Source organism: Apaloderma vittatum, unplaced genomic scaffold (assembly GCF_000703405.1).
Source record: "Apaloderma vittatum isolate BGI_N311 unplaced genomic scaffold, ASM70340v1 scaffold19193, whole genome shotgun sequence".
Lineage (NCBI taxonomy): Eukaryota > Metazoa > Chordata > Aves > Trogoniformes > Trogonidae > Apaloderma > Apaloderma vittatum.
This window is the reverse complement of record NW_009706632.1, coordinates 56749-81735: the sequence shown is the minus strand read 5'-3', so window position 1 is coordinate 81735 and position 24987 is coordinate 56749. Positions and strand designations below refer to the sequence as shown.

Here is a 24987-nt window from a genome sequence, read left to right as displayed (position 1 = left end):
ACGTCATGCAAGATGGGCAGTGCTGCACACAGCATTTCTGCCTCTTACGCTGACCTAAATGGAAACATTTACTTGATCAACTAGTCTAACTAGTCATGAAATAGTATAAAAAATTTACTGTGGTGCCTTTTTAAAAATTATTTCTTCTCTGTCAGTCTGATGCCGCTTTGCTACAATTCCTTCCCTCTGCCCCATTCTTGCAGTACAAACCCAATGATCAAGTTGGCTGTCTTGCTGTGGGTGACTTTTACTGACTGTTAAACATCTTGTGTCCGCCGGCACCTTTGCAGATGCTGGGAGCTGAGGTCTGATGTGCTTTCCTTCATGTCTCTGCCATGATGCAACTTCTTGTTGACTTTCCTTGCTGCTAGCACCTGACTGAGCTGCTTTCCCAGGTTGCCACACCTGCCCATCTCTCTCATCTCTAGCACCTTGTTCTTTCCAGACTAAATGAAGTGTTACAGAAAATGAATATTTACAGTTACAGGCAAATTCGTGTTCTTAAGGTAACAAATGCTTGTGAAGGTGGCTGTGAGCCTCAGACAAAAGAGGCTTACTAACCGTGGCACAGGCATTTGTGAAACTGAGCCTCTTGTTGCTTGACCAGCAAGCCAGCCCCTTCAGGACCCTGCCTTCTAACAGTCTGTAAATTCACCCGTCATGCTTTTGCTTACAGAGGAGGAAGCAGCTGTGTCTCTTCCCATAGGCAGAGGAGAAACCTTTTATTTCTCAGCTTACAGTGATTGTAGCTAACTAACAAAGTGGGAACTGGAAAATCTTGGGATGCAAATCTCATTTGAAGTTACACTGAGCTTGCCCAGATCCCCATTTTTAAAGGCTGGGCTGGAGCTAGCGTGTACGCTAGAATGTGCTTAAAAGTGCCTTTTTGTTCATGCATAGGGACTGCCCTGTTTGCATTGTTGCATCAGTCTCTGATCTCCCTTGTTCGTATTGGCCAAAGTGCCAACAGGGCATCTGATGCTGCTGTCAGGAGTGTCATGGGAAGGGGGTGTGGGCAGGTCACTACCCTTTTCCCATCCTTAGGGTGCCCAGGCTGGCTGGGTGGCTCCAGTGCTTGGAAAGGAGGATTACAGCAGATGGGTGTAGGAACTGTATGCTTCATCCTCTCTGTTTCTTTAACACCAAGCAGATCAGATCAAAGCAGAATTTCTGTGTGCTCGGCGTTTGAGCGTGGCTGATGCCTGCTGTTCTGTACTTGCTCATGGGGTTCCTGCCGTGCCCTTGCTCAGGAGAGAGGGGGTGTCAGTGGCAGTACAAACGGCCTGTTGCTTACATCGTTTGTTGAGAGACTGACTCTGAGGGAAACAGGCAGGTGTTTATGCAAACAGTTTTCTTGTAGAAAACCAAACTATTTCCTATGTGCAAACAGTATCAGGTATGCTACTTGGTGCAAAAAGACCTTTTTCAGGTACTGCTCAGAATCTCTTTTTTATTATTTGGGTTTGGTAGCTGTGTGCTCTAGGGGAGCAGGCAAGCAGAGGGTTTGGTATCTCTTGCATTAGTATTTTATCTCTGGATTCTGTTTTTGTACAAAGGTATGGAAAATCCCTGGAGATGGGAGGTTTTCTGACCTACAGAATATACCGGTAGCATGTACCTTAATGTGTGCAGAACAGCATAGCCCATAAAATAAATACACAGAGCTAAATATTAACAAGGCTAATGGGATTTTTGACTTGTTAAGGAGTGCATTTCCCATCTTCTGAGTTTCACACATCTGTTTTCTTAGTGGAAAGATAAACATGGCTTTGAGAACTGTAGTGACCTTGGTACTGATTGTTGCTATACCACTGTTCAAAACTGCAAGCATTTGAATTCAGCCCAGTTTCACAGTGTCCTTTTTCTCTCTTTAGATACTCGCTAAATTCATGAGATGGCCAAAACCACTCAAATCTCCAAAGATGAGCTGGAGGAACTCAAGGAAGCCTTTGCCAAAGTTGGTAAGTCGTGGTGAGGACATCTTGCTCCTGTCTGCTGTACGTTTGAAATGGATTTGTTCTACCCCTGTGCCCAGCAGCACCAGCAGCATGTGGGCGGTCTGCTCTTGTGATCATCTCCATGCCAAGGAGTCCCTTGGCAGTCTTGTTGCCTCTGGCTTGTCACTTCTAGCCACGGAGCACAAAGGAAGGGACATCGGCAGTCTGGTTATCCGTGAGCACTGGTGGACGGCCTTTCCCTGTTGCTCCAGGGTGGACTTTGTTGGTTCCTGATGGCAGAAGAAGTATCCAAGCAGGTATTGCATTACTGTAGTGCAGGCAGCACTTCAGGGTTTGCAGAGTGCTTGGTTCTGATGATGTTGGTCTTGGCAGATTGGCTGAGCTGAGCTGATGGTAAAAGTAGGTCCTACTTTTCTAGTTTGTGCAGGTGCATTTGAGGCACTGTGTTTGGTGAGCATGTAGGCAAAACCTAATTAGTGTCCCTAATTAGGGAACAACTTGTGGTGATAATTACATGCTTTGCAGCTGCAGTGCATGTGCGTTGCCCTCTGGTGGCTCTGGTTCTTTGGTTTTCACCTCCCTAACAGCCTGCTATGCTAGAGGGGTTGCACAGCCCAAGCTGCTCCGCCTGCCTTCCAGCTTTCCTTCTGTGCTGGCATTGCAGAAGCCTCTGGCAGGCTGCTTCAGGAAGCTGAAATGGCCATAAAATTGACATCATGGAGAAAATTGTTTTCTGCTGGTTTAGTTTCCTGATACGGCTTACTGGAGGATCAGAGAAATGCCAGGGAGGGGCAGGATGGGAGCTGGACCGCAATATTGTGGACTGAGGTCAGCGTGTGCAGCTGGGGAACCACACCCGGGACTGGCACTGGCTGAGAATGAGTTGCACAAGTGATCAGAGCCAGTGTTTCGTTTTCCTAACTGGATGTTGGCATCCCTCAGCGCTGGTAATAAGTACATATTGGTACTTGCCGCACATCTGTATCAGATAAGCTGCCCTCTGCAGAGTGGCTCTTTGCAACTTAGAGCAACTGAGTTTTATCTGAAGAAAGAAAAATTAATTTCAAAAACAAATGACTTCCACAGGGCAGTATTTCATGTTGGGACTTGAAACAAGGTGCATTTTAGGCAGTTCCCTCTCCTGTCTTGCTCTTCCCAGACTTTTCCAACAGGTAGGAAAAAGCTGCCACAGAGGGACCTGAGTGGTCAACATGCTTTTTACTGCCTAATGTGCTCTGAGCATGAACCTATTAAGGCTTGGATGCAGCCGGCCTGTTCTGTCCTTGGATGACCTTAAAATAATTAACCTGGCTGGAATGGAGTGGCTTTCTGTCATTACTGTATAGGGAAATTATTGAGATTAGGTTGGCTGGCTGCCTTTGCACTGGAAACATGGAGAAACCCAAGTCAAATCCTGGTTTGTTTTAGGAAACCAGCTCACCCTGCTCAGGAGTCAGGTCCCACCTGGCTTTAAATTATCAAAGCAGTGTCAAAACTTAGGTATTATTGAGACATGTGATAATTAACGTGGACATACCCACAAGTGAGTTGGGATCTGCTAGTCCTTTTCAGCTGCCTTCTGGTTTGTGTGCTTTAGGCATGCTACAGCCCACAGGCATTGCTGTGGGACACACTGTCAGGAGTGTCTTTAATGCTCACATTCCTTTTATTCTTGCCTAAAGGAACCATGTTTGCCCTGGAATATAGAACTGGTCACTAATTGGGTGACTGACTTTCACTGGGAAGTTCTAGTGCCATCTCTAGTGAATGTGAAAAGTTGGACTAAGGCTTTTCTTTCATCTTCTAGCTATGTGGAAGGCTTGGAATGCAGCAGAGAAGAGTGATTGTAGGAAAGCTCAGCTGTTTGGGTTCTGGGATGTTGTAAAGGAGATGTGGGGAGGAGGAAGCATCTCATGGGGTGGTTTCTGCTCACCAAGACGTGCAGCTGCATGGGCCCCCTGGAGACCTGCTTTAACTCTAGCACGGGCCAAGTTGCTGCTCTGGATGTACAGGCTGATGGGACTTCAAAGGTGTGTGTCTGACCAGCTTTTCTGTATGCAGCTGGACTGTATCGACACATCTGGTGATGCTGGAAGGCAATGAGGTGTGTTTCTGTTTACTTTGTCACCACTTGCCTTCCATGCCACTTGAAGGTGTCCCCTCTCTCCTGTACAGCTGTGTGCTGTTCTCTGGCAGCCTACAAAAGGCAAGAGACCCATAGACTGCCTACGGCTCACTAGAAACAATCCACAGGTGAGAATCTGTGGTTTAAGGTTAGCACTAAAGGTCAGCTACAGCTCAGACAAGCAGCTTCCAGCATCCAGGTATTTGTGTTGGAAGTGATCCAGATGCTAAACAGCAGTGAGGGGAAGAAGTATTCTAACATCTGAAAAATGTAATTAAGTGGGACATAAAAACTGTGTGGGCTTTGAATGACCCACAGGTTAGTGGGAGAAGAGCAGGTTGTTTCAAATCTCAGCCGATCTCTGAATTTGTTCTGTAGAACAGGTATGTGTACGTATATAGTTGGCCAAACAGTGGCACTTCACAGGGGAGGCGTGGCAGAACAAAATTTGCAAACTTCCTCTGTTTATTTGTCTTCCGTTGCCCTGCTTCTAATAGCAGAGATAAGCATCTTTTCTGGAAACGCGAAGTACCTAAAAATCATAAGGCAGCTGAACACTTTGTTCGCTGCTACAAGGTGGCGAAACAATGGTCTGAAATGTTAGCTTAAGGCAAGTGGGGATATGGGATCTTGCTAGAGTGTCCTGCTGAGCATATATCCTTAAAAGGAAACGTGGGTTACTTTCCCCTCTTGCATCCTGTTATTTAAGCTATTTTAAGCACTTGTCGGGAGGCAGCTGAGCCAGAGCTTGAAGCAGCTTTGGGGCTTTTGTTTCTTGCAGATTTGCTGCGCCACCTGCATATGGGCAGAAGACGGTGCCATACATCACTGCAGTGACCTTTCCCAGGTTTAGTGCGCTGGTGTGCATGCATCTTTCAGTAGAAACAGGAAACTTCAGATGTGCTCTAGTTTCCTTTCCATCAGGCAGATTATAATGAATCCAGGCTCTAACTTGTCTGTTAAAACAATTTTATTTTCTTCCATTAGTAATTCTGGGCCTTATGCTTAAGGATTTTATTTGGGATAGCTTCTATTTTGAGAGCCTCTTCAGCTGTTGAATACGATTTCAGATTTTGCTAGAGAGGGATTTTAGACCACCTTCTGTCTGAAGTCTGTCCATGTTGCAGGACAATCAGCAAGGCACAATATGGTGGACCTGTAGTCGTGCTGGGAATAGCCTTTGACACCATCTCCCACAGCATTCTGCTAGAGAAGCTGGTGGCTTCATGGCTTAGGCAGGTGTACTCTTCACTGGGTTGAAAACTGGCTGGATGACCAAGCCCTGAGAGTGGCGGTGAACGAACTTAAACCCAGCTGGTGGCCAGTCACAAGTGGTGTTCCTCAGGGTTCTGTTTTGGGGCCAGCCTTGTTTAATATCTGTACCCATGATCTGGATGAGGGGATCCAGTGTACCCTCGTAAGTAAGTTTGCAGATGACACCAAATAAGTTTTGATCTACTGCAGGGTAGGAAGGCCTTGCAGAGGGATCTGGACAGGTTGGATTGATAGGCTGAGGTCACTTGGCCCAGTGCTGAGTTCTGTCCTTGGATCGTCGTGCAATGCTACAGGCTTGGGAAGTGAGTAACTGGAAAGCTGCCCATTGGAAAAGGAGGGTGCTGGTTGACAGCCGGCTGAACGTGAGCCAGCAGTGTGCCCAGGTGGTCAAGAAGGCCAACAGCATCCTGGCCTGGATCCAAAATAGCGTGACTAGAAGGAGTAAGGAAGTGATCGTGTCCCTTGTGAGGCTACAGCTTGAGTCCTGTGTTCAGTTCTGGGCACCACAGTGTGAGAAATTCAGTGAGGTGCTGGAGCAGGTCCAGAGAAGGGCAGCAAAGCTGGTGAAGGGTCTGGAGAACAAGTCTTATGAAGAATGGCTGAGGGGACTGGGCTTGTTTAGCCTGGAGAAGAGAAGGCTGAGGGGAGACCTTAGCCCTTTCTACAACTACGTGAAAGGAGGTTGTAGAGAGGTGGGAGTCGATCTTTTCTCCCAAGTAACAAGTGATAGGACGACAGGAAATGGACTCAAGTTTCTGTGATTCTAAGTTGTGCCAGAGGAGGCTTTGTTTGGATATTAGGAAAAATTTCTTTACTGGAAGAGTGGTGAAGCATTGGAACAGGCTGCCCAGGGAAGTGGTGGAGTCACCATTCCTGGAGGTTTTCAAAACGCATGTAGATGTGGCACTTTGGGACATGGTTTAGTGGTCATGATAATGTTGGGTTGATGGTTGGACCCTGATGATCTTAGAGGTCTTTTCCAGTGTTTATGAGTCTATGGGGACTTGGTGGTGCTGCAAAGGTGAATACTTTTTTTTTTTTTTTAATGCTGCAACTTTGTACATTTGACTGTGATGCCAGAGATGGAGGACAGAGACAGCAGAAAGGAAAGCAGCTGTGTTATGAGATAGGGGTAGGGGTCTCAACCTATTTGTCATGTTTACAGCGCTGAAAGCTTTTTGACACGTTAAGAGAAGAATGGGTTCATATTCTACCACTTAATCGATCACCAGTTCAGCTTACTTGATTGTTCTACTGAGCCAAAGCCACACACTTAAATTTGTCCTTCTGTGGCCAAGAAGTTGAAATGAGAGCAACTTTACTGCAAAACCAGTAACTTGGTGTGGGGTCTTGGAGTTGAACCAACAGCCCTGTCTTGCTCATAAATCCCACCTGTGAAGGGTCTGGGATGTAGATGCCCTTTTAATCTGTGTAGTAAATCAGTGATTAAATTTTTTTCCCAGGATGCTGCGAAGGAATAACTCTAACAGGTGGGTGTTTGGAATTTTGTTAAGAGCTGGAAGAACTTAGGCCCTGAGACCCATGTGATTTGAGTGAGTTAAGATGCATTAGTCAGTGTGTGTCCTTCACACTCGATTACATGCTGTCTGTCTGAGCCCAATGCAAGTGCTGAGAGCCACTGCTGGGCAGCCCCTCCTGCTGGGCAGCATCTTTCCTGATGCCATGCTCCCAAGTCACAAGCATTCACATGTGAGTGTGTGTTTCAGATGGCTCTGCATGCAGCAGAGCTGCTAATTTTTTATTTTATTCTTTTTTTCAGTGAGCTGTGTTAAATATTCTTTGAACTAGGCACACCCAGAGGACTGGGAAGATGCTGCTTTGTAGGGGTGAACAAAACCCTCAAAACTGTTGACTCAGACTGCTGTGAATTCCTGATATCTGCCCTGCAGCCAGGTTTGATGCTTTCAGGCAGAGATTGAGGTCTGCTGAGCAAGTGTGGATGGACCAGACAATGGCCTGAGCCAACTCCTCAGTTGCGTTTCAGTCAGTGTGTCTAAGTTATGATTTCTTTTCTGCAAGCAAGCTAAAAAATGCGAGGCTGGGAATTAATTCCTTAACTAGACTGTACCCTTAAAAGACATGCAGGGCTTCATATGTAGAACTTAGAGAACTGAGCTCCAAGCAGATTTAAGCATTTTACCTGCGCATCCCTCCAACCTATTAGAGATGGGGACTTTGGAGCTTGATTCCCTGCTGTCTCACCCAACAGGGCTCTGCATCATGAAATACCATATACTGTGTTTTTCACTTCTGAATAGGCTCAGACATGGCACATGCAAGCCTGTTTCAGAGACACTTGTGAATGCTTAAGCTAGGCATGCCAGGAGGAAAACCTTTACTGAATCTGAATCAAAATCACACCCGGGATCCTATCGAGGACATGATATATATTCCAAAATCTTATTTTTCTCTGTCCTTGGCCTACTAACATTTGAGATGTAGAAATTAGTGTTTTAGGTGGTGAATTGATTGGAAGAAGTGATGAACAGGTGTTTCTGGATTTACTTGCTTAATTTGGCAGCTTGGCAAAGGATTTTGGTTGGTTCAGTCAAGCACAGGCTAAAGCAATGGGTGTTGGCTGTAGGCATGCTGAGGGTGAAAGCAAAGTTTTGTTTCGAGCCCACAGGCCCTGGAGATTAGCAAATCCTTTCTTGTCTGATTTTCTTCACTGGCTGTAAAGCAGGGAAAAGGTGCATATTGTGGAGTTAGATTTAGCAATAAGAAAAGTGTAACAGAATAAGCTATGATTTATCTAGAGGGGAAATAGTTTGCTGATGACATCTCAGGCTGAACTGTTAAATAAAGCTTGCCTTTGTAAGCTTATATGTTTTTGGAATAAAATTCTGAAACTGAAGGCCAGACAGCAGCCTGTTGCTGTCATTAATCATTGGCCCAAACTATTTTATTTCATTAGCATTATTATAAACACTGGCATTTCATAAAGTACTTTAACATATTTATTAATCCACTGGAATTGATGCTCTTCTTTAGTTTGAGATGTAGGGACTGGAGTGTAGGAGAGAGTACAGGTTTGCTCTGTGTTACTTTGGACGTTTGCCACTAAGCATTTGAATTTCACTTTCTTGCTAACTTACAAAACAGTTTTTAAATCCCGTATGGATCTGGAAAATGAGGAAGGTTGGAGTGGTGGTGCAGACGTGCTGGTGGCTGGAACATTCTGTGAAATAAAACTTAAAAACTGCCACTGACACCTCATTAAAAGTAAAGTGACTGTCAAAATTTGTTGAAAAAGAAGGGACTCTAGAGCCGTCTTGATTGTTTTATTCTTGAAAATATGTCTCTTTAAGCATAGTGACCCCAGTGTTTTTGGTGTGGGATTCCCTCTTGAGCAAACCCAAATCCTGGGGCTGGCACAGCTCTTTCATCGCTGCCGAGGGAGCCAACAGCAGCCTGCAAGCGTGTCTGCAGAGCAGCTGCTGTTGCTCGAGTGGAATTTAACTCTACGGCTTTAGGGAAAGGCTGATGCCTTACAAATAGCAGAAAAATCCTCCCATATGGGGTATGGGCAGAGTGGCTGGGCAAAGCTGAGTGGGTCAGGTGCCTTGCAGCACAGTGTGGGTTTGGCAGCGGGTGGTGGTGAGCTGCCCTTGGCAGTGCCCCATCACAGGGCAAAAGCTCTGGAGATGGGGGAGAAGATAATGTAGCTGCTTAAATGCAGAGACTGCCCTTGATTTCTTCAGTACAGGCACTGCATCAACTTTGCAGAGCCTGTGGTTGAGTGATGACTGTAGGAGACTGCCAAGTCTCCACGCCTCCCCATCCAGGCATTCCCCACCAGCAGCAATAATCCAGGGCTGGTATTTCCCCACAGCCTGAGCTCTGGGGAGGAGATGGCAGCTCAGGCACTGAATTAACTTCTCTGGGCTGTCTGTACCACTTACCTGCAGCAACAGGTTTTAACATCACTACTGGGCCAGTAAAAGCACAACACTCCCTGAATCCCTGTCTCTACGAACATGCTGGAGGGTCATTCTTATGTCTTGGGATGTCAGTCTGGGCTGTTTGACTGCTTCAGATGCTCTGGCTGCTCATGGACCTGACTCAGTGAAGCCTGGGAAGCAGCTGTGCTGTGAGCCATGCTGTCTGCTCGTCCTGGTTAGCCTGAGAAAGGCCTGCCCGTGGTGGCAGCAAACCCTCTGCCTTAAGAAAGGCTAAACCTTGGATTTGCCTTGTGCAGTCAATAGATATGATGATGTCCACAAAAGCGGTTGGGATCTGTTGATGTGAAAAGCTCCAGATTCATGCTAGATTCTAGTTTTCTTTCTTCCCAAATCTAGTTGGCAATGTCCCACTAAGTATATAGTGCTGCTGTGGCTTGGTGATTGACTGTGAAAGCAAGTGTTCTTGCAGAGCATTCTTGGGCAGCATTAAAATATCTTGATGCAATTTTCTTTCAGTGATAAATGGGTAACATCATTATCAACACAAAATGTAAATGCAGAGCTGACTTAGTGTTTTCAGTTCAGTACAAAGTGCTGTGGTTCATTACTGTCTATTTTTAACATGTAATGCCAGCTGCAGTTAGATATAGAAAGAAATGCTCTGGAGATCATTTATGAAAATGCAAATACTCTGTTGTGAAACTTTTACATCAGACTCGATCATGTGTGCTGAGAGCCATCCTGGTCAGCTCTGGTTTGAGGCTGCCCTTTCCCAAAGCTGGAGAGATCTCATGGCTTCTGCTGAGACCTTCTCTGAGGATGCACCGTGTGTATTTACTGTGTGCCTGTGGTTCGTAGTATATTCCTTGTGGTAGTAGTGTACTACTACTTGATAGTAGTGTGCTACTTGGGCTTGCTATTTTTGCTCTGGGGAGCCTGCTGTGTGTCTGTGTACTGCACAGATCTTTCTTTCAGCGAAGATGAATGCTCTGTGCCATGCAGCTCCAAGACAGGTATGCTGCGACAGGCCACGCTAGGGGGGTTCCTCCCTACCTCCATGTTCTGTGGATGTCCCCAGTGCATAGGTTGTTTTCCATAAAGCACTTCTGAGCCTGCGGGACCGTGTTTCTGCCCTGCTCCATGGGGCTGGATCTGTCAGGCTGCTGGCACACTTCTAAAACCTTCTCCCTCCCCTTCTCTTCCTCAGATCTCAACAGCAATGGGTTCATCTGCGACTACGAGTTGCACGAACTCTTCAAGGAAGCCAACCTGCCTCTCCCAGGGTACAAAGTGAGAGAGATCATCCAGAAGCTCATGATCGACGGTGACAAGAATAAAGATGGGAAGATTAGTTTTGAAGAGTTTGTTTATGTAAGTGGCATTTTTGAGCAGCCTGGGAGCTCCTTCTAGACAAAGCTAAGGAAGGGGGTAGAAGAGGTTGAACCTGGCTTTTCTCAGCCACTTGTTTTCTGTTTACAAACTGATCGTTTTTTGAGAACTTGCCATGTAAAAATCAGATCTTTGTACACATCTCTGCATATGACCAGTCTTTTGTGCTGTTAGTACTAGCCTTTAGATTTGGACAAAGGGGAAATATATTAGTTTTAAACAAAACCAAAAAATCTACATGCTCTTCCTATATGAAAACTTCTTTGGAGGCTAAAAGACCATTTCCACATGAGGTGACAACTGGAAAAAATCCTTCCAATTTGCCAGGCTTACAGTATTGACTGGAAGCTACTCAATTTTTCCAGGCGCATAGATGAATGCTTGTTTTCTCAGTGAAGCAGTGTAATTTCCTTTCTCAGTTTAATGGGAGTACGAGCATTTACTAAAGACTTGAGAGGGCGTTTCAAGACACACTTGGAGATTGGTCTTAGATGCTGGTCTAGGAAAGTTCAGATCTGTTTGTTGCCTTAAAAGGGAAGAACAGGAGTAAGGAGATAGGAGAAGCTGGAGGATGGGTCTAACCTTTAGTCTTTTTTTCTGTAAATAGGTCGTAATTTTTAATTATTTTTTTATATGTATATAAGGGCACAACACTTGTTCTAAGATACTAGTTCAGTATCCATCCCTTCATCCTTTTTATACTCTGATGACTGAATGATGACTGAGGGAGCTGTTTTCCTGTTAAATCTTTTTCTGGATATTTCTTAATTTGTCTTCATCTTCTGTTCCTTAATTGTTTTCAGACCCTCTGAACTTTTGAGTTCGGAGTTATCTAGTAAGTTGGACTTTGTTTGCAGTTGTGAACACTTGCATGTTGGGTGCATGTTTCAGATGCTGGTTTGAGCTGGTCCATAACTTTTAACTTTGCACTAGGAAGGAGGAAATAAATCTCTTCTGTCACATTTGAGTGGTTCTGATGATTGAGTAAATACGAAATGCCTTGTGGGCAACTAAGCTGTTCAGTAGAAGCAATGGTTAGTTGTAGGATTTTTACAAACAGAACTGTTGCTCTTTTCTAACTCTGAGCGCTTTTGCTGGGCTTTATGGTACAAAGGATGACATGAACTGACTTGAGGTTGGGGCCAAGTGACTTAGTGGAGCCTCAGCATTAAAGCACCAACTTTCAAAGAAGATATGCAATACTGGTAATTAGGCCAGCGAATTTTAAAATAAATAAAGCTATATCAAAGCCCTTATGTTTAAAACCAACCAAATAGAATGCCCAAAACTGTTGGGCTCTGGAATCTTCATTCAGCTCTACCTGATCACTGGGGTGAGCAAAACCTCTGCATGTCATCAGGAGATGGTTTAACTGTACCGCATCATCATTATCTTGATTCACCACCTTCCCTGTGTTTAACGGCTGGGGAAGGTAAGGTGTGACAGCCAGCAGGCTGGTTCTGTGCTGACACTTCTGCAGACAAATGGGCAAGTCCCCTCCTCTCTTTTTAACAGAAGCACTCCATTGTTCTACTTTACAGTGCTGTTACATTACTTTTTTTCTGGATAGTGTTTAGAGAACCTCCATAGGTTTCATTTGTGTTTTCAGCACGGTTGAAACTGATTTTGTTAAGTGTTGAGGGAGTTACAGTAGGTTTTCAAGCTATTGAATGCATTGCTCAGTTCTGTAGGACCTCACGGCCAGTAATGGTAACATACAACCTGTGCCAATGGCACCTGTAGTCTTTCTGTGCTGAAGCATCTCTTCTGCCCTCAGATGTGAGGGTGTTAGCTCAAGGCTGCTGTTGAGGGAGGAGGGATCCTTACCTGGAGTGCTCATTGTTACACATTATTGCAGGTTTGACTTTTACACGCTTAGAGAGAATTGTTTCTTGGGTTGTGGACAAAGTGTTGTGTGAACTAAAGTCACAGTCACGTGATCATCTGGCTTATGCAGAAGGGTTAAAATTGCACAACAGCTTTCTCAACTTCGGTCCTGCGGAAACTGCTGCATGTGTACTTGCACTCAGACTGCAAAGGTTTCACTTTTTTTTTTTGTGTGGTCTCCTGAACGTCTACTTGACAAGGTAAACATAGATGAGGTAGTTCATGCCTAATGCTTCTGTTTTAATAGGCACTTGCAATATGTGTTTGAGAGAGTGCAGTGACTCTCTGCCCACTATCCATGTTAGATTTAATACCACTACACTCTTGCTGGGCCATTCACATTTGCTGATTTTACTACAAAGTTTGCTTTAAAACCAAGAAGAAATAGATTCTTCTGTGGTCCTTTTGCTGTATGAAGACAATTTTTTCTTGTCTAACAGAATACTTTAAATTGTAGATTTTTCAAGAGGTGAAGAGCAGCGATATTGCTAAAACATTCAGAAAAGCAATTAACAGGAAGGAAGGAATCTGTGCCATCGGGGGGACCTCAGAGCTCTCCAGTGAGGGGACACAGCACTCCTACTCAGGTATTGCTCTGCCTTTCAGCTCCTCTCTTGAGTGAGTGGAGGCCGTATGCCAAAGAGTAGATTTCTGCTGTCTTGCCATGTTCTCCAATAGCTAAATGCAGGGTCAGAACAGGATAGAGGGTGATCCAAGATTAGCAGTGTGTAAATTAACAGTGCTTTCTTATTTTTTTTATTAACTGTGCTTGCTGATGAAGTCCTTGTGTCACACTTGAATATAATGAAGTTGTTGAGTAATAAGTAAGTAACAGGAATATTCTGGTAATTGGAAGTGAAAATCAAGTTTCTTTAAACTTTGTGTGACAAATGAAATAGTGTGGTAATGATAGTGGGGGTTTTATTTCCCTGGTCTATTGTATGCTGATTCTTTTGAGAAAATCTTTCCAATGTTATGTGGAAGCTTGTATTAAATTTACAATTGCTTATCTTAGAGGAGGAAAAATATGCCTTTGTAAACTGGATAAACAAAGCCCTGGAAAATGATCCCGACTGCAGGCACGTTATTCCAATGAACCCAAATACAGATGACCTGTTCAAAGCTGTGGGAGATGGGATTGTGCTATGGTAAGTCATGATGGCTCTTAAATTAAGAATTAAAAAAAAAAAATCACCAGAATACCTTTCCAAATGTGTAGTTAGGGGGATTTTCATCCTATTCTAGTCTGTTTTAGTGGCTACTGTGTATGTACATAACGTTTTGCAAACACAGCAGTCACTCAGGTTTTTATTGTCATTGCTTGATGCTTCAGCTTTGACACTCGCTTCACAGGTTGGTATTTTTGTCTAGTGTTTTTGTTTGTTCTTAAGACTGTTTGCTGAAGGGGAGAAGGTGCCTTGCAGGAGCAGTTGTTCTGCTGCAAACTCAGCCTGGTGCTAATTAGTTTAGGCAAGGGCAGGTGTGTTAAATAGCCCATAGTAACCTCTGTGGAAAGGTTAGTGATCTTATGAATTAACCCAAAAAGGGATTTTCTGGGAATCCTCTTGTTGCTTTTGATAATAGCTACACTAAATTAGTAAAGTAAATTATTTTGCAAAGACTGAACCAAGTAGGAAGTAATTTATAGCATAAATTAAAAGGTTGCCTTATTTTCTCTTGACTAAAAGGTCGTTGTATTCACATGCTCCTTACTGAGTTCTTGGTGCTTGCTCTTTTTTGGGCAATTTTTTCTTGCCAGTAGTAGTACATCTTTACAATAGGAGGAAGCACATTGTCTTGCTAGAATCTGCAGTGTGTGTCAACAGAGCAATAAGTCTTTGCTAGTCAGTGGCTATGCTGTGAATAATTCATGTGCTCTTTTTACTCCAGCAGCTGATAGCAGTAGTGGCCAGTAACATGTTTAAGGTTTCAAGCTTAGCTATTAGTTACAAATACATTCTTGATAATGTAAATATTAACTTCTGATTTACGCAACCTTGATTTAAAAAAATAAATAAATACACAAAACAAAACGGGCAAAAGGAAATGTAGTGTGGTGAGTGTTGTATAACAGTGCATTGAGTTTTGTTGAGATTAAATAGTAAATGTTGTTTAAATATTGTTTTTTGTCCTCCCAGCAAAATGATCAATCTTTCTGTTCCGGACACGATTGATGAAAGAGCAATTAACAAGAAGAAACTCACACCATTCATAATTCAGGTATAACACATTTCTGTATTTTTGCTGAAATTTGCATTCAGTTAGAATTAGTGTAAACCATGTGGTGGCTTGAGGTGTTACTGTGAAAATCTGGAAGGGAGCAATTTTTATAACTTGCATTTAATTGTTAAAGGCAGTTTTGTACTGCACATAATTGACAGAGCTGGGGGTACAGTTCAAAAGACAAATACTGCCTTAATGACAAAATGAGTAAAATGGCTGAAATGCTGTGTGCACCTGATACTGCTGCAGTGATTACATACAGCATTGTTTTTAAGGCGTTATGACTATTGATGTTGGCTATCTCTGAATCATTTCATAGTACAAGAAGTTATTTTTGCAAGGATGCCTGTGTGTATAACTTAACAATTCTCTAGCCTTGTTCTAGTTGATGCCACTAGATGCAACTTACTCAGAGGCTGAAACTAAACACCAGAGGCTGAAATTAAACCCTGGTGCCTAGTTCAGTTCTTATTGATTCAGCCTGCTGCCACCACAGCTCCATTAAAACTTCAGCCAGAGAGCTGCCGGGGAATGTTTACTCCAGACTGCCATGTTGAAGCAAGGATGAGGGGGAAATCTCTGCTGTGCTGGTGCTGAATGAAAGGCAAGGCAGCATCTTCCCTGGCTGTGTCTCACTTGGCTGTGCTGTTCACAGGAGAACCTGAACCTGGCATTGAATTCTGCATCTGCCATCGGGTGTCATGTTGTCAATATTGGCGCAGAGGACTTGAGGGAAGGGAAACCCCACCTGGTCCTTGGGCTTCTCTGGCAGATCATTAAGATCGGCTTGTTTGCTGACATCGAGCTCAGCAGAAATGAAGGTAAAGGAAACTATAAGTGATTACTTATAAAGCATGAACTCTGCATTGCTTGCATTGTCATCCCCAGCCCCACTGCTGCCTCTTGCCTCCCCTCCTCTCTGCTGAAGGCAGGGTACTCGCCTTCAGGCTCACCATGGCATGTGTGAAGCTGAGTGCTTTCTGCCTCTTTGTAGCTGTGAAACAGGTTCAGGTGGGTGGGTTATGCCCATGTGCCCATGTGTCAGTCTTGGGACAACTAGCTGAGCACAAGTCTGTAAGTCAAGATGCATCTTGGCTTAAGCCTTGTGGTGTGAATGGACACATTGCTTTGTGATGCCTCAGACTGGGCAGGTTCTCCCAGTGTGCTTCAGCCATAGGTATGTGATGGTTCTGGGAGGTGTCAAAACTGCTTGTGTCCTTTTGGGTTTATAGACAACTGTACATCTTCCTCAAAGAAAAAAAGAAGAAAAAGGTTTGGGGGGAAGAAAGATGAGGTCTTCAGCTCTTTGGGGATGTGTTTGCAATAACTTAGTTCTCCAAAAATCCTCCTTGGCTACTGTCAGTGGTGCAGCTGAGCTCTCACTTCATTCTCAGTGATGGGAGAGTGCTGCTGCAGCTCTCCCCTCATGCTCACTTGGTCCTGCACTACAGTCTCCAGAATTCAAACTTTTAAATAGTTCAAAGACCTCCGTTGCATTTGCACTTGGGCTATCCAGTGTCTTTTATTTAAACTTCCCAATTGTGAAGTGGTAATATTGTTTGGCTTAGATTGAAAATTTGCGGCAAGGGAAGCACTAGGCAGCTAAAAGAGTGGCTATCTTGGCTTTTTTTAACAGTGCCTATCATAGAATCATAGAGTGGCACAGGCTGGAAGGGACCTTAGAGATGATCTAGTCCAACCTCCCTGTTTTGGGCAGGGACGCCACCTCTCGACTAGGCCTGACAACAAACACATGGGGACCGAGCGGGAATTGAACCCGTGACCTCGGTGTTGGTCCTTGTTGTCAGCACCACACTCAAACCACTGAGCTAACTGGCCCCCTAAATATGAAACTGCTTGGAAGCACTTTTTCATTGAGATAAAGTACATTTATATTTAGCTTAATGTCACCAACTTAAAACACTGCATGTAAACTCCAGAGAATTTTATTATATGAGAAAATGGAAAATATTTTTTATAGAGAGTACTCTAGATCATTCATAATATTCTCTGAATAACAACCAACTCAGCAAAACTCCGCTGTCACCCAGGTTATTTTTGTTTAATCAGTAGTTGATATTATTGTCCCCACCTTATACCCCTGAAATGCTGCTGCAGCTGTAATTCTAGCATACAGGTTTGCCTGTTGAAAACTTCTTCCTTTCCCTCACAAACATTTTTCTTCTAGCACTGGCTGCCTTGCTTCGTGATGGTGAAAATCTGGAGGACCTTATGAAACTATCCCCAGAAGAGCTGCTCCTAAGATGGGCCAACTTCCACTTGGAAAACGCAGGCTGGCACAAAATCAATAACTTCAGTTCGGATATCAAGGTACCAAGAGCTCTCCTGGCCTGGATGTGCCTGGGAAGCACTGGGAGCCGGCCACGGCTATGTTTGCCTGTGTAAATGAGGCCCTTCATCCACAGACAGGACCCTTCTCAACCTTAATACACTGAGTAGGCTAAACATGAGTTTTGTGAGTGGTATATTTAAGGTGTCGCGGTGCTGTTCTCTCTAGCTGTGATGTTGAACCCTCCGTGTTGAACTGGGTGTTTCCTCCGGTGCTAGTGGGATCCTGCTGCAAAACTGTTGCATATTTTAATTGAGTAGGAAACTGGCATTATTCATGTGATTTCTAATGTTCTAAATCTATCTTTTTTGATAGAAATAATTTTTCAGGGGCATGCAGCTCACTCACACAGGGTGAAATGCTTAAGTGCATCCCTGGAGAGTGTGACTTCCACACACTTCTGACAGGTGACAGCATTTCATCCAAAACGTCATGGTCTGGAGAGGGGAGGGGCAACAGAACCCCATATTCTCTCCATTGGGCTGAGTAGAAATGGGAGTGAGGAGTCTTAGAGCTGTTTTTAGAGGAGAAGAGGGTAGCTCTCTTCTCTCAGCATTAGTCAGAAATGGAGACTGGTGACTCCTGGTCAGTGTCGGGTTTTTGAACACTGGTCTCAGCAGGTTTCTGGAGCTCATTCATATGCCAGCAGTTTCAAGGAATAGAAGGAAGACTGAAGTGTATTCCAGGTTAAAGGACAGTTGGGGTGGGGAAAAACAGATAACGGAGATGCGTAGGGAGCCTAGAGCTCACCTGTGTGTGTGCATGTATGCACACACACATGGTCGCTCTTATTGTCAATTGCAAAATTACTTACAGATTTGCTGATAGCTGCTGGCTTGTCTAGTGCAACCCAGGATGTGCCAGGGTCCTTCTTAGCGCCGAGAACTAAAGGGACTTGTAATTGACAAATAATTACTGCAGCTCCTAGTTGTGACCATCACTGGCCTCTCTCTTCTAAGCTATTTTTGCTAAAAGGCAGGGACAGGAGAAAGCATTCAGACTTCTTGTAATGAGCTTTTTGCCTGGATTTTATCTTCACCGGCACATTTCATTGTTGCTGTAGCAGTAGGAACAGCTGCCTTGGGACGTCTGGCTGTGGGTGCCATGAGAGTTGAGCAGCATGGAGTGGCTGCTTCCTCCAGCCATTGGAGAGAAGGCTGTGCCACCAGAGTTTGCAGCAAAGGCAATTTTCAAATAGCTGAAACCCAGACTTTTAATCTTAAATATTTCTAACATTTTCCCTTTCTTTTTGCTTTACTGCTGCCTGGATTTCTGCCATTATGCTCTCTTTTAAGCTTACAGACTTTGGTAATTCAGTGAAGGTACATAAGCCAATTATACATGGTTACTTGTTAAAGATGAGCCTGAAATGAATTGTTATGGTGTATTCACTGCTGTGCAGGAGACCTGAATTTTCTTTTTTATCCATTTTAGGATTCCAGGGCTTATTTCCACCTCCTCAATCAAATTGCACCTAAAGGGCAGAAAGAAGGAGAGCCACAGATCGATATTAACATGTCAGGTTTCAATGTAAGTATTCAGGCTGTCATGTCCTCATGCTGTACAATCATGAACTACCTGTACCCTATAACTGCTCCATGCCATCTAGATAACCTGGTATTTTAATTTCTATAATGTGCAAAGTGTCAGTGAGCATGTGTGCACCTTGCATATGTGCTAAATGAGTGGTTGTTGCGGGCCTCATCACTACCTGCCCATTAACATAATGATTGAGAAATCATTTTTGGTTTTGCTCCATTTGAGCACACGCTGACTTCTGCTTTTGAACCAGCAAGCTCAAAAAGCGTAAAAGTTGGGAAACATATAAACTTGGAAGGCACCGTGCTAGGAGAAAATACCAAGAAAAAAGGGACAATTACATTCATAGCAGCAGGGGTTAGCGTGCATGCTGCATCCCTTTGTTTGATTAGCGACTGATTCCTAACAAAAGGCGGGTGGGATTGTGACATGGCTCCAGGTAGTAGCCAGAAGGTTCCCATCAGCTTTGTAGCCAGTCTCTTCCATGACAGCTCTTGTCTGTTGCATCCCCGGCAGGAAAAGGACGACTTGAGGAGAGCAGAGTACATGCTTCAGCAGGCAGATCGGCTTGGCTGCCGGCAGTTTGTCACACCGGCTGATGTGGTCAGTGGCAATCCCAAACTGAACCTGGCCTTTGTTGCCAACCTGTTCAACAAGTACCCAGCACTTACCAAGCCTGAAAACCAGGACATCGACTGGACCCTACTGGAAGGTGATGGCCATATAAGTCACAAAACTGGCAGGAAGGAAGTATCTAAAGGAAAAATGTGTGTCACAAGAGGCTGTGCCCAGTGGAGATACCTCCATTGAAGTAATACCTGTGATTTGAGGCTTCAGTGCTGCAGTGGTTGCTTATTCACTTGGGGCCAGTAAGAAGGGTACTTGACAGCCTGTTCAGCTGCTCTGAACCTGTCATGCCAAGGCTGGGAAGGTGGTTTTATTTTTTCCTGCGGTGGGCAGGTGGGTGGGAGCACCTCAGTAATAACACTGGGCACTAACTGTTGTCAGAACTGGGATTAGTACTTTGGCTGCCTGGCTTCTGGGCAACAGTTAGCTAACACCCATGTGAAAGACCTTCTTGCTATTTTTTCTTGCAGAAAGTGTAAAAGGCATGTTCTTCTGAGGCCTGGAGAAATCAAACTCGTATACAAAAACTAGATATCAGGGCAACACTCTTCCTTTGAAAAAATTGTAGTAGAAAAAAATACTCATTTTCTGCTTGAAAATCTAATCAATGAGCTACGCTGCTCAAAGCTTCCTGCCTTGCAAGGTAGAAAACCCCACACAGCTTTGAGCTTGCAGAATTTGCATGTATTTGTTTTCTCACATCTAGGAGAGACACGTGAGGAACGAACCTTCCGCAACTGGATGAACTCCCTTGGTGTGAACCCCCATGTAAACCACCTCTACGGGTAAGCGTTAAGCTCTTGGGAAAGACCCAGCTAGATCAGGCTAGAGATGTGCCCACACCAATGTCCTGTTGCCTGCAGTGCTGAGCAAAAAGCTTGAGAAAGGGTGATGGCAGGGAGTAGGAGATGCTCACTGCACCCTCCCTGCACTCCAGAGCTTAAGGATTGCTGAGCCAGCACTTGGCATACCAGCAGTTTGCTTTAAGGGCTGAAGACTTTATTTTCCCCTATCTTATGTAAATTGCTACCCTGGGATTCCGTTACATTTGGATCTGCTTGAGCAACTGCATTAAAGCAATTGGAACTAAATTCCCAGTTATTTAATTTTAGGGCTTGACCAAGATGTCATAGTTAGGAGTCAAGATTCTCTGGGTCCCTACAGTCAACGGAGGGAGGTGGCTACCTTTCGATTTTATGTAGCAAAATTCTGCCCTGGATCTGTTGCTGATTACCATGCTAAAACCTGCTTTAGCTCACGCTAGCTAATGTTAAGCATGGGGCATTTCTCCTGCCCTTAAAACTAGAAAATGTTTTGCATTTTTTTTCTTTTTAGGGTTGTTGAAACTGCAACAACCTGTAACTAGTAATAATTATTCATGATGTGACAAAGTCAGAGTATGTTTAAATCTTGAAACATTAGGCTTAATCAAGTTTTCTTTTAGTGATCTCCAAGACGCATTGGTAATACTACAATTATACGAAAAGATCAAAGTTCCTGTTGACTGGAATAAGGTTAACAAGCCTCCTTACCCTAAGCTTGGAGCAAATATGAAAAAGGTAAGCATTGCAAAAGACTTTAAAAAGCCATGGAGCCTAAAAATTCCTGTTTGAGTCTTCCAGTCAAGTGAGTGCATGTGTAAATTATTTTCTGTTTAAACTCTTCCTGTGTAGCTAGAAAACTGTAACTACGCTGTAGACTTGGGAAAGCATCCAGCTAAATTCTCCCTGGTTGGTATTGGAGGACAGGATCTGAATGACGGAAACCCAACACTGACACTGGCTTTGGTCTGGCAGTTGATGAGAAGGTAAGACCTGTCTCAAACATGTAAAACTTGGGAAAGGAGCACAGAGTTTGCGAAGTTTTTCGCCATGAGAGCAGTGCATCACTGGAACAGGTCACCCCAAAAGATTGTAAAACCTCTGTCCTCAGTGAATTTCTGAGATGTAGCTGGACAAAATGGTGGCAGAGCTGATGTTGCTGCACATCGGAGGCTGGAGCAGAGACCTCTGGAGAACCTGGTGGTAGATCTCTGAACATCCTCCTGACCAGGATCACCTCTTTCCTGTCTGGTAAAGTGTGATCCACGTGCAGAAACCCTAAGCAGGAACATTAAGATAACTTTTGTGTTCTCATTTTTAATTGGAAATTGAGAGTGAAACATTCCAGCGCTGCCTTATAACCCCCTTCTGCGTTGGAATGGAGTGAAGAAGATAACCGATAAAGTTGATCGTCCTTTTTTTTTTTTGTCTATTTCTGAAGAATTCTAAGATGATGAAAACATATATCTGCAATATAGCTGTATGGTAGCTCCATATTTGGCATTAAAGGTCAGAATGCTAACTCATAAGGCGATCTACACCTTTTATACAATCATAGAATCGTTTAGGTTGGAAAAGATGTTTAAGATCATCAAGTCTAACTGTTAACCTAGCAATACGAGGTCCACCACTGAGCCACGTCTCTAAACACCTCATCTGCACATCTTTTGAATACCTCCAGGAATGGTGACTCAACTACTCCCCTGGGGAGTCTATTCCAATGCTTAAAAGCAAAGAAATTTTTCCTGATATCCAATCTAAGCCTCCCCTGGCACAACTTGAGGCCATTTCCTCTTGTCCTGTTACTAGTTACTTGGGAAAAGAGACAGACACCGACTTCACTAAAATCTCCTTTCAAGTTTTACCTGGAAACTAGCAATTTTTTTTTTTATGTTACCATTTAATGTGTTGTCCCAGTAGACCAAATGGTCAGTTGTGAAACAGTTTCACAAGTGTACTGAGCCCAGGTGATTTTTTTGAGCCCATATTAAAGGACTTGAAAGGCTAGAAAGACTAAATGCTTTAAGAGAAATCACACTTCAGGTTAGATAGATGATTCTTCCTTTTTGTTAAAGGAGTTAAAAAAAACCCAAACCAACCAAATGAACAGAACTGAGACTATGTGAAGACTTTCCAAGCTGCCATGAGCTCCCGTTCATTTGGCTGCATGCTCACTACGACTTTGCCCAAACTTTGTGTCTAATCTTCTTCTCTCTGCTGGTTCTCAGGTACACGCTGAATGTCCTTGAGGACCTGGGTGACGGTGAGAAAGCTAATGATGACATTATAGTCAACTGGGTAAACCAGACCCTGAAAGAAGCTGGCAAGCCCACCTCCATCCAGAACTTCAAGGTGCATGTTCCCCTCTTGCATCCAAAAGGAGAGGAGTGCCCAAAAAGTATCTCCTTGGCTGGAGAAACAGCAGGGGCACCTTAGCAAGGGATTTAAACGGAGCAGAATTCTGTCTGTGCTGGGAACAATGTGTCTTACAGGAGACTTTGTAGGACTGCCAACAGTGGGGAATAACAGTGGGACAAGAGAGCTGATGGTGGGGTGGTCAGGCTCTGGGCCAGAGGTGGGGTCTGAAATGCTGGCAAGCACAGGGGCTGGAGCTGGCAAGCATTCGTAGGTGAGCATTGGCCCTTGGAGACTGGTCAGTGGGGCAGACCTACCACCTGCACATCAGTTTTCAGAGCACTTAGTGTAAATTGGAGTAATGATCTTGAACTATTATCAAAGGAGAAGCAGCAGTTAGATTTTCCCCGTGGTCCAGCTGGAAGTAATCACTAACACAACTGCCTTGAAATGGCTTGTTTAAATCTTGTTTTATTGCATGTTGCAGAGCAGCTGAATTGAGGTAAGAAGTATGCCTTAAGGATTGGATGTTCATCTTTTACTTGTTTGTCCTGTGTTGTCTAGGACAAGACTATCAGCTCGAGCTTGGCGGTGGTGGATTTAATTGATGCTATACAGCCTGGTTGTATCAACTATGACCTTGTAAAGACTGGTCATCTATCAGAAGATGACAAACAAAATAATGCTAAGTAAGTTTGCTATCTCAAAATCTGTTTTGAACTGGAAGAGCGCACCTTCTATGCGCTGGCTTTTAAGGTGCAAGTGGTTCTACCAGTTTATTACTGGGGTTTTAAATTTCTTTTAATCCTGTACCTTTTAGACAGGCAGCTCCTCCTGAAATCTAATTGCTGTCGTTGCCCGTAATGCTAGAGGGAGTACTTGGCTGAACACTCTTGCTCGTTGAGAGAAATGCAGCACAGCCCAAACAGTTCTGAACAACAACATTCTGTTTCTCATGTGTTTGATCAGGCCTGTGAAGTGCATGGCCAGCAGTTCAGGGTTTTGAAATTGAACCCTTGTATGTCTCATATCTCGTTAAATCATCAGAGGTTGACATGTTTAAAGTATGCCTATTAAAACATGACTTCAAAATGTGTTCTGCAACTGTTCTATAGTGGCAGAACGACAGCAAAGTTTCCTGCAGATAGTAGTCTCACCTGATTATTATTCTTCCAGAGCAAACAGAAGGGGAAATGTAAACGTTAGCTGATTCTTCCTTGGTTATACCTGCTGTCTATCAGCCCTAACAAATACTAATTACTTTTTTTTTAACTGTTAGTAAAGTGGACTTGACATTCAAAGGTCAATTTGCACATTAAAGACACTTTACTCTGGAAAAGGAATACAGTAAAATATCAAAAAAACTTTTATAAAACAAACAGACGTGGTGTGATTGGACTGTTGTGTCTTGAGTCTTAATAAAGAGGATAATAGGTGAAATTGTGTTGGATAGGGCAGGAGCTGACTTTTCATTTATTAGTAGCAGTCTTTGTTCTGACGTGATTATCTTTCCATGGTGAATAGGTATGCTGTATCCATGGCGAGAAGAATTGGTGCCAGAGTTTATGCTCTTCCAGAAGATCTTGTGGAGGTGAAACCGAAGATGGTCATGACTGTGTTCGCCTGCTTGATGGGCAGAGGAATGAAGCGAGTATAAAAGGGTTGATTCATGTAAAGAAAAAAAAAAAAAAGCAGAATGCAACAAAAGCCCAACCTGCCACTCTGGGTGCATGAGTAGCAGATCAGCTGTGATCACGTTGAAATGCTGTTGGCCTAGGAACTGTTGAAGTTCAAAGGACTTTGTTTTGCTTTGCAAGACAAACTCTTACCAAAATTCTCAGGGAGAGGAGTTTTAACCAACAGACATGCTCTTTTCCCAAAGGAAAGTTTAACTTATCAAGAGCTCACAGAAATGCATTCATAACAGACCTGCATCTTGCAATATTGCTCTGGAGCTGTTTTCATTCCATTATTTCTCAGATACTTTGTGCGTGTTTTTTACCCCTGAGGCCTATAAGGTGGTTGTAATGGAAACAAATCTAATTTCTATCTGCAGCCCATTTAAGTTCTATCATACGGTCCAAGCATATTCTAGATTTAACCACTTCCTTAACTTTGCAAGTAAAGCTGCAGTACAAGTTGGGACCTGCAGGCCAGCTCACAATGCTAAATGAGAAATTAGGAAGATGGATCTTCCTTTGGTATTCTCTGTACATGGTGCTTTTTTATATATCTGACTATTTTGATTACAAGTAAAGCATGGCAGTTTTTTCTCTTACTGGTTTGTGTTTTTTTTCTCAGCTATTTTGGTTTGGGTTTTTTTAAAGTTATCATATGTATGAGAATACCACCATCCTTGGACCTCTTGCTCAGTAACAAGGTATGTTACTGATGGCACAGCTACACCCGAGAATGGAAGTGAATGCATTTTTGTATGCATCTTGGTTCAGTTCTGTGCACCTAGAAAATAATTTTTACAAAAATCTGCATGAAAACTATAACATTTTTATTTAAA

At 43.7% G+C, this 24987-nt stretch overlaps 1 protein-coding gene across 2 annotated transcripts; it reads left to right on the top strand.

Moving 5' to 3' along the window:
* The first annotated feature begins 1873 nt into the window (after positions 1-1873).
* Positions 1874-24468, top strand: PLS3 (plastin 3). Of its 2 annotated transcripts, XM_009865872.1 has the most exons (16): positions 1874-1961; positions 10489-10652; positions 13015-13144; positions 13573-13705; positions 14696-14777; positions 15436-15601; positions 16969-17111; positions 18426-18452; positions 18565-18660; positions 19186-19381; positions 20003-20081; positions 20741-20855; positions 20970-21103; positions 22346-22469; positions 23037-23161; positions 23997-24468. In XM_009865872.1, the coding sequence occupies exons 1-16, from the start codon at positions 1895-1897 to the stop codon at positions 24127-24129; spliced, it is 1914 nt and encodes a 637-aa protein (XP_009864174.1). In that variant the 5' UTR covers positions 1874-1894; the 3' UTR covers positions 24130-24468. The 2 variants fall into 2 exon arrangements, with proteins under 2 accessions (XP_009864174.1, XP_009864175.1); XM_009865873.1 differs by lacking the exon at positions 18426-18452.
* Positions 24469-24987: the final 519 nt, after the last annotated feature.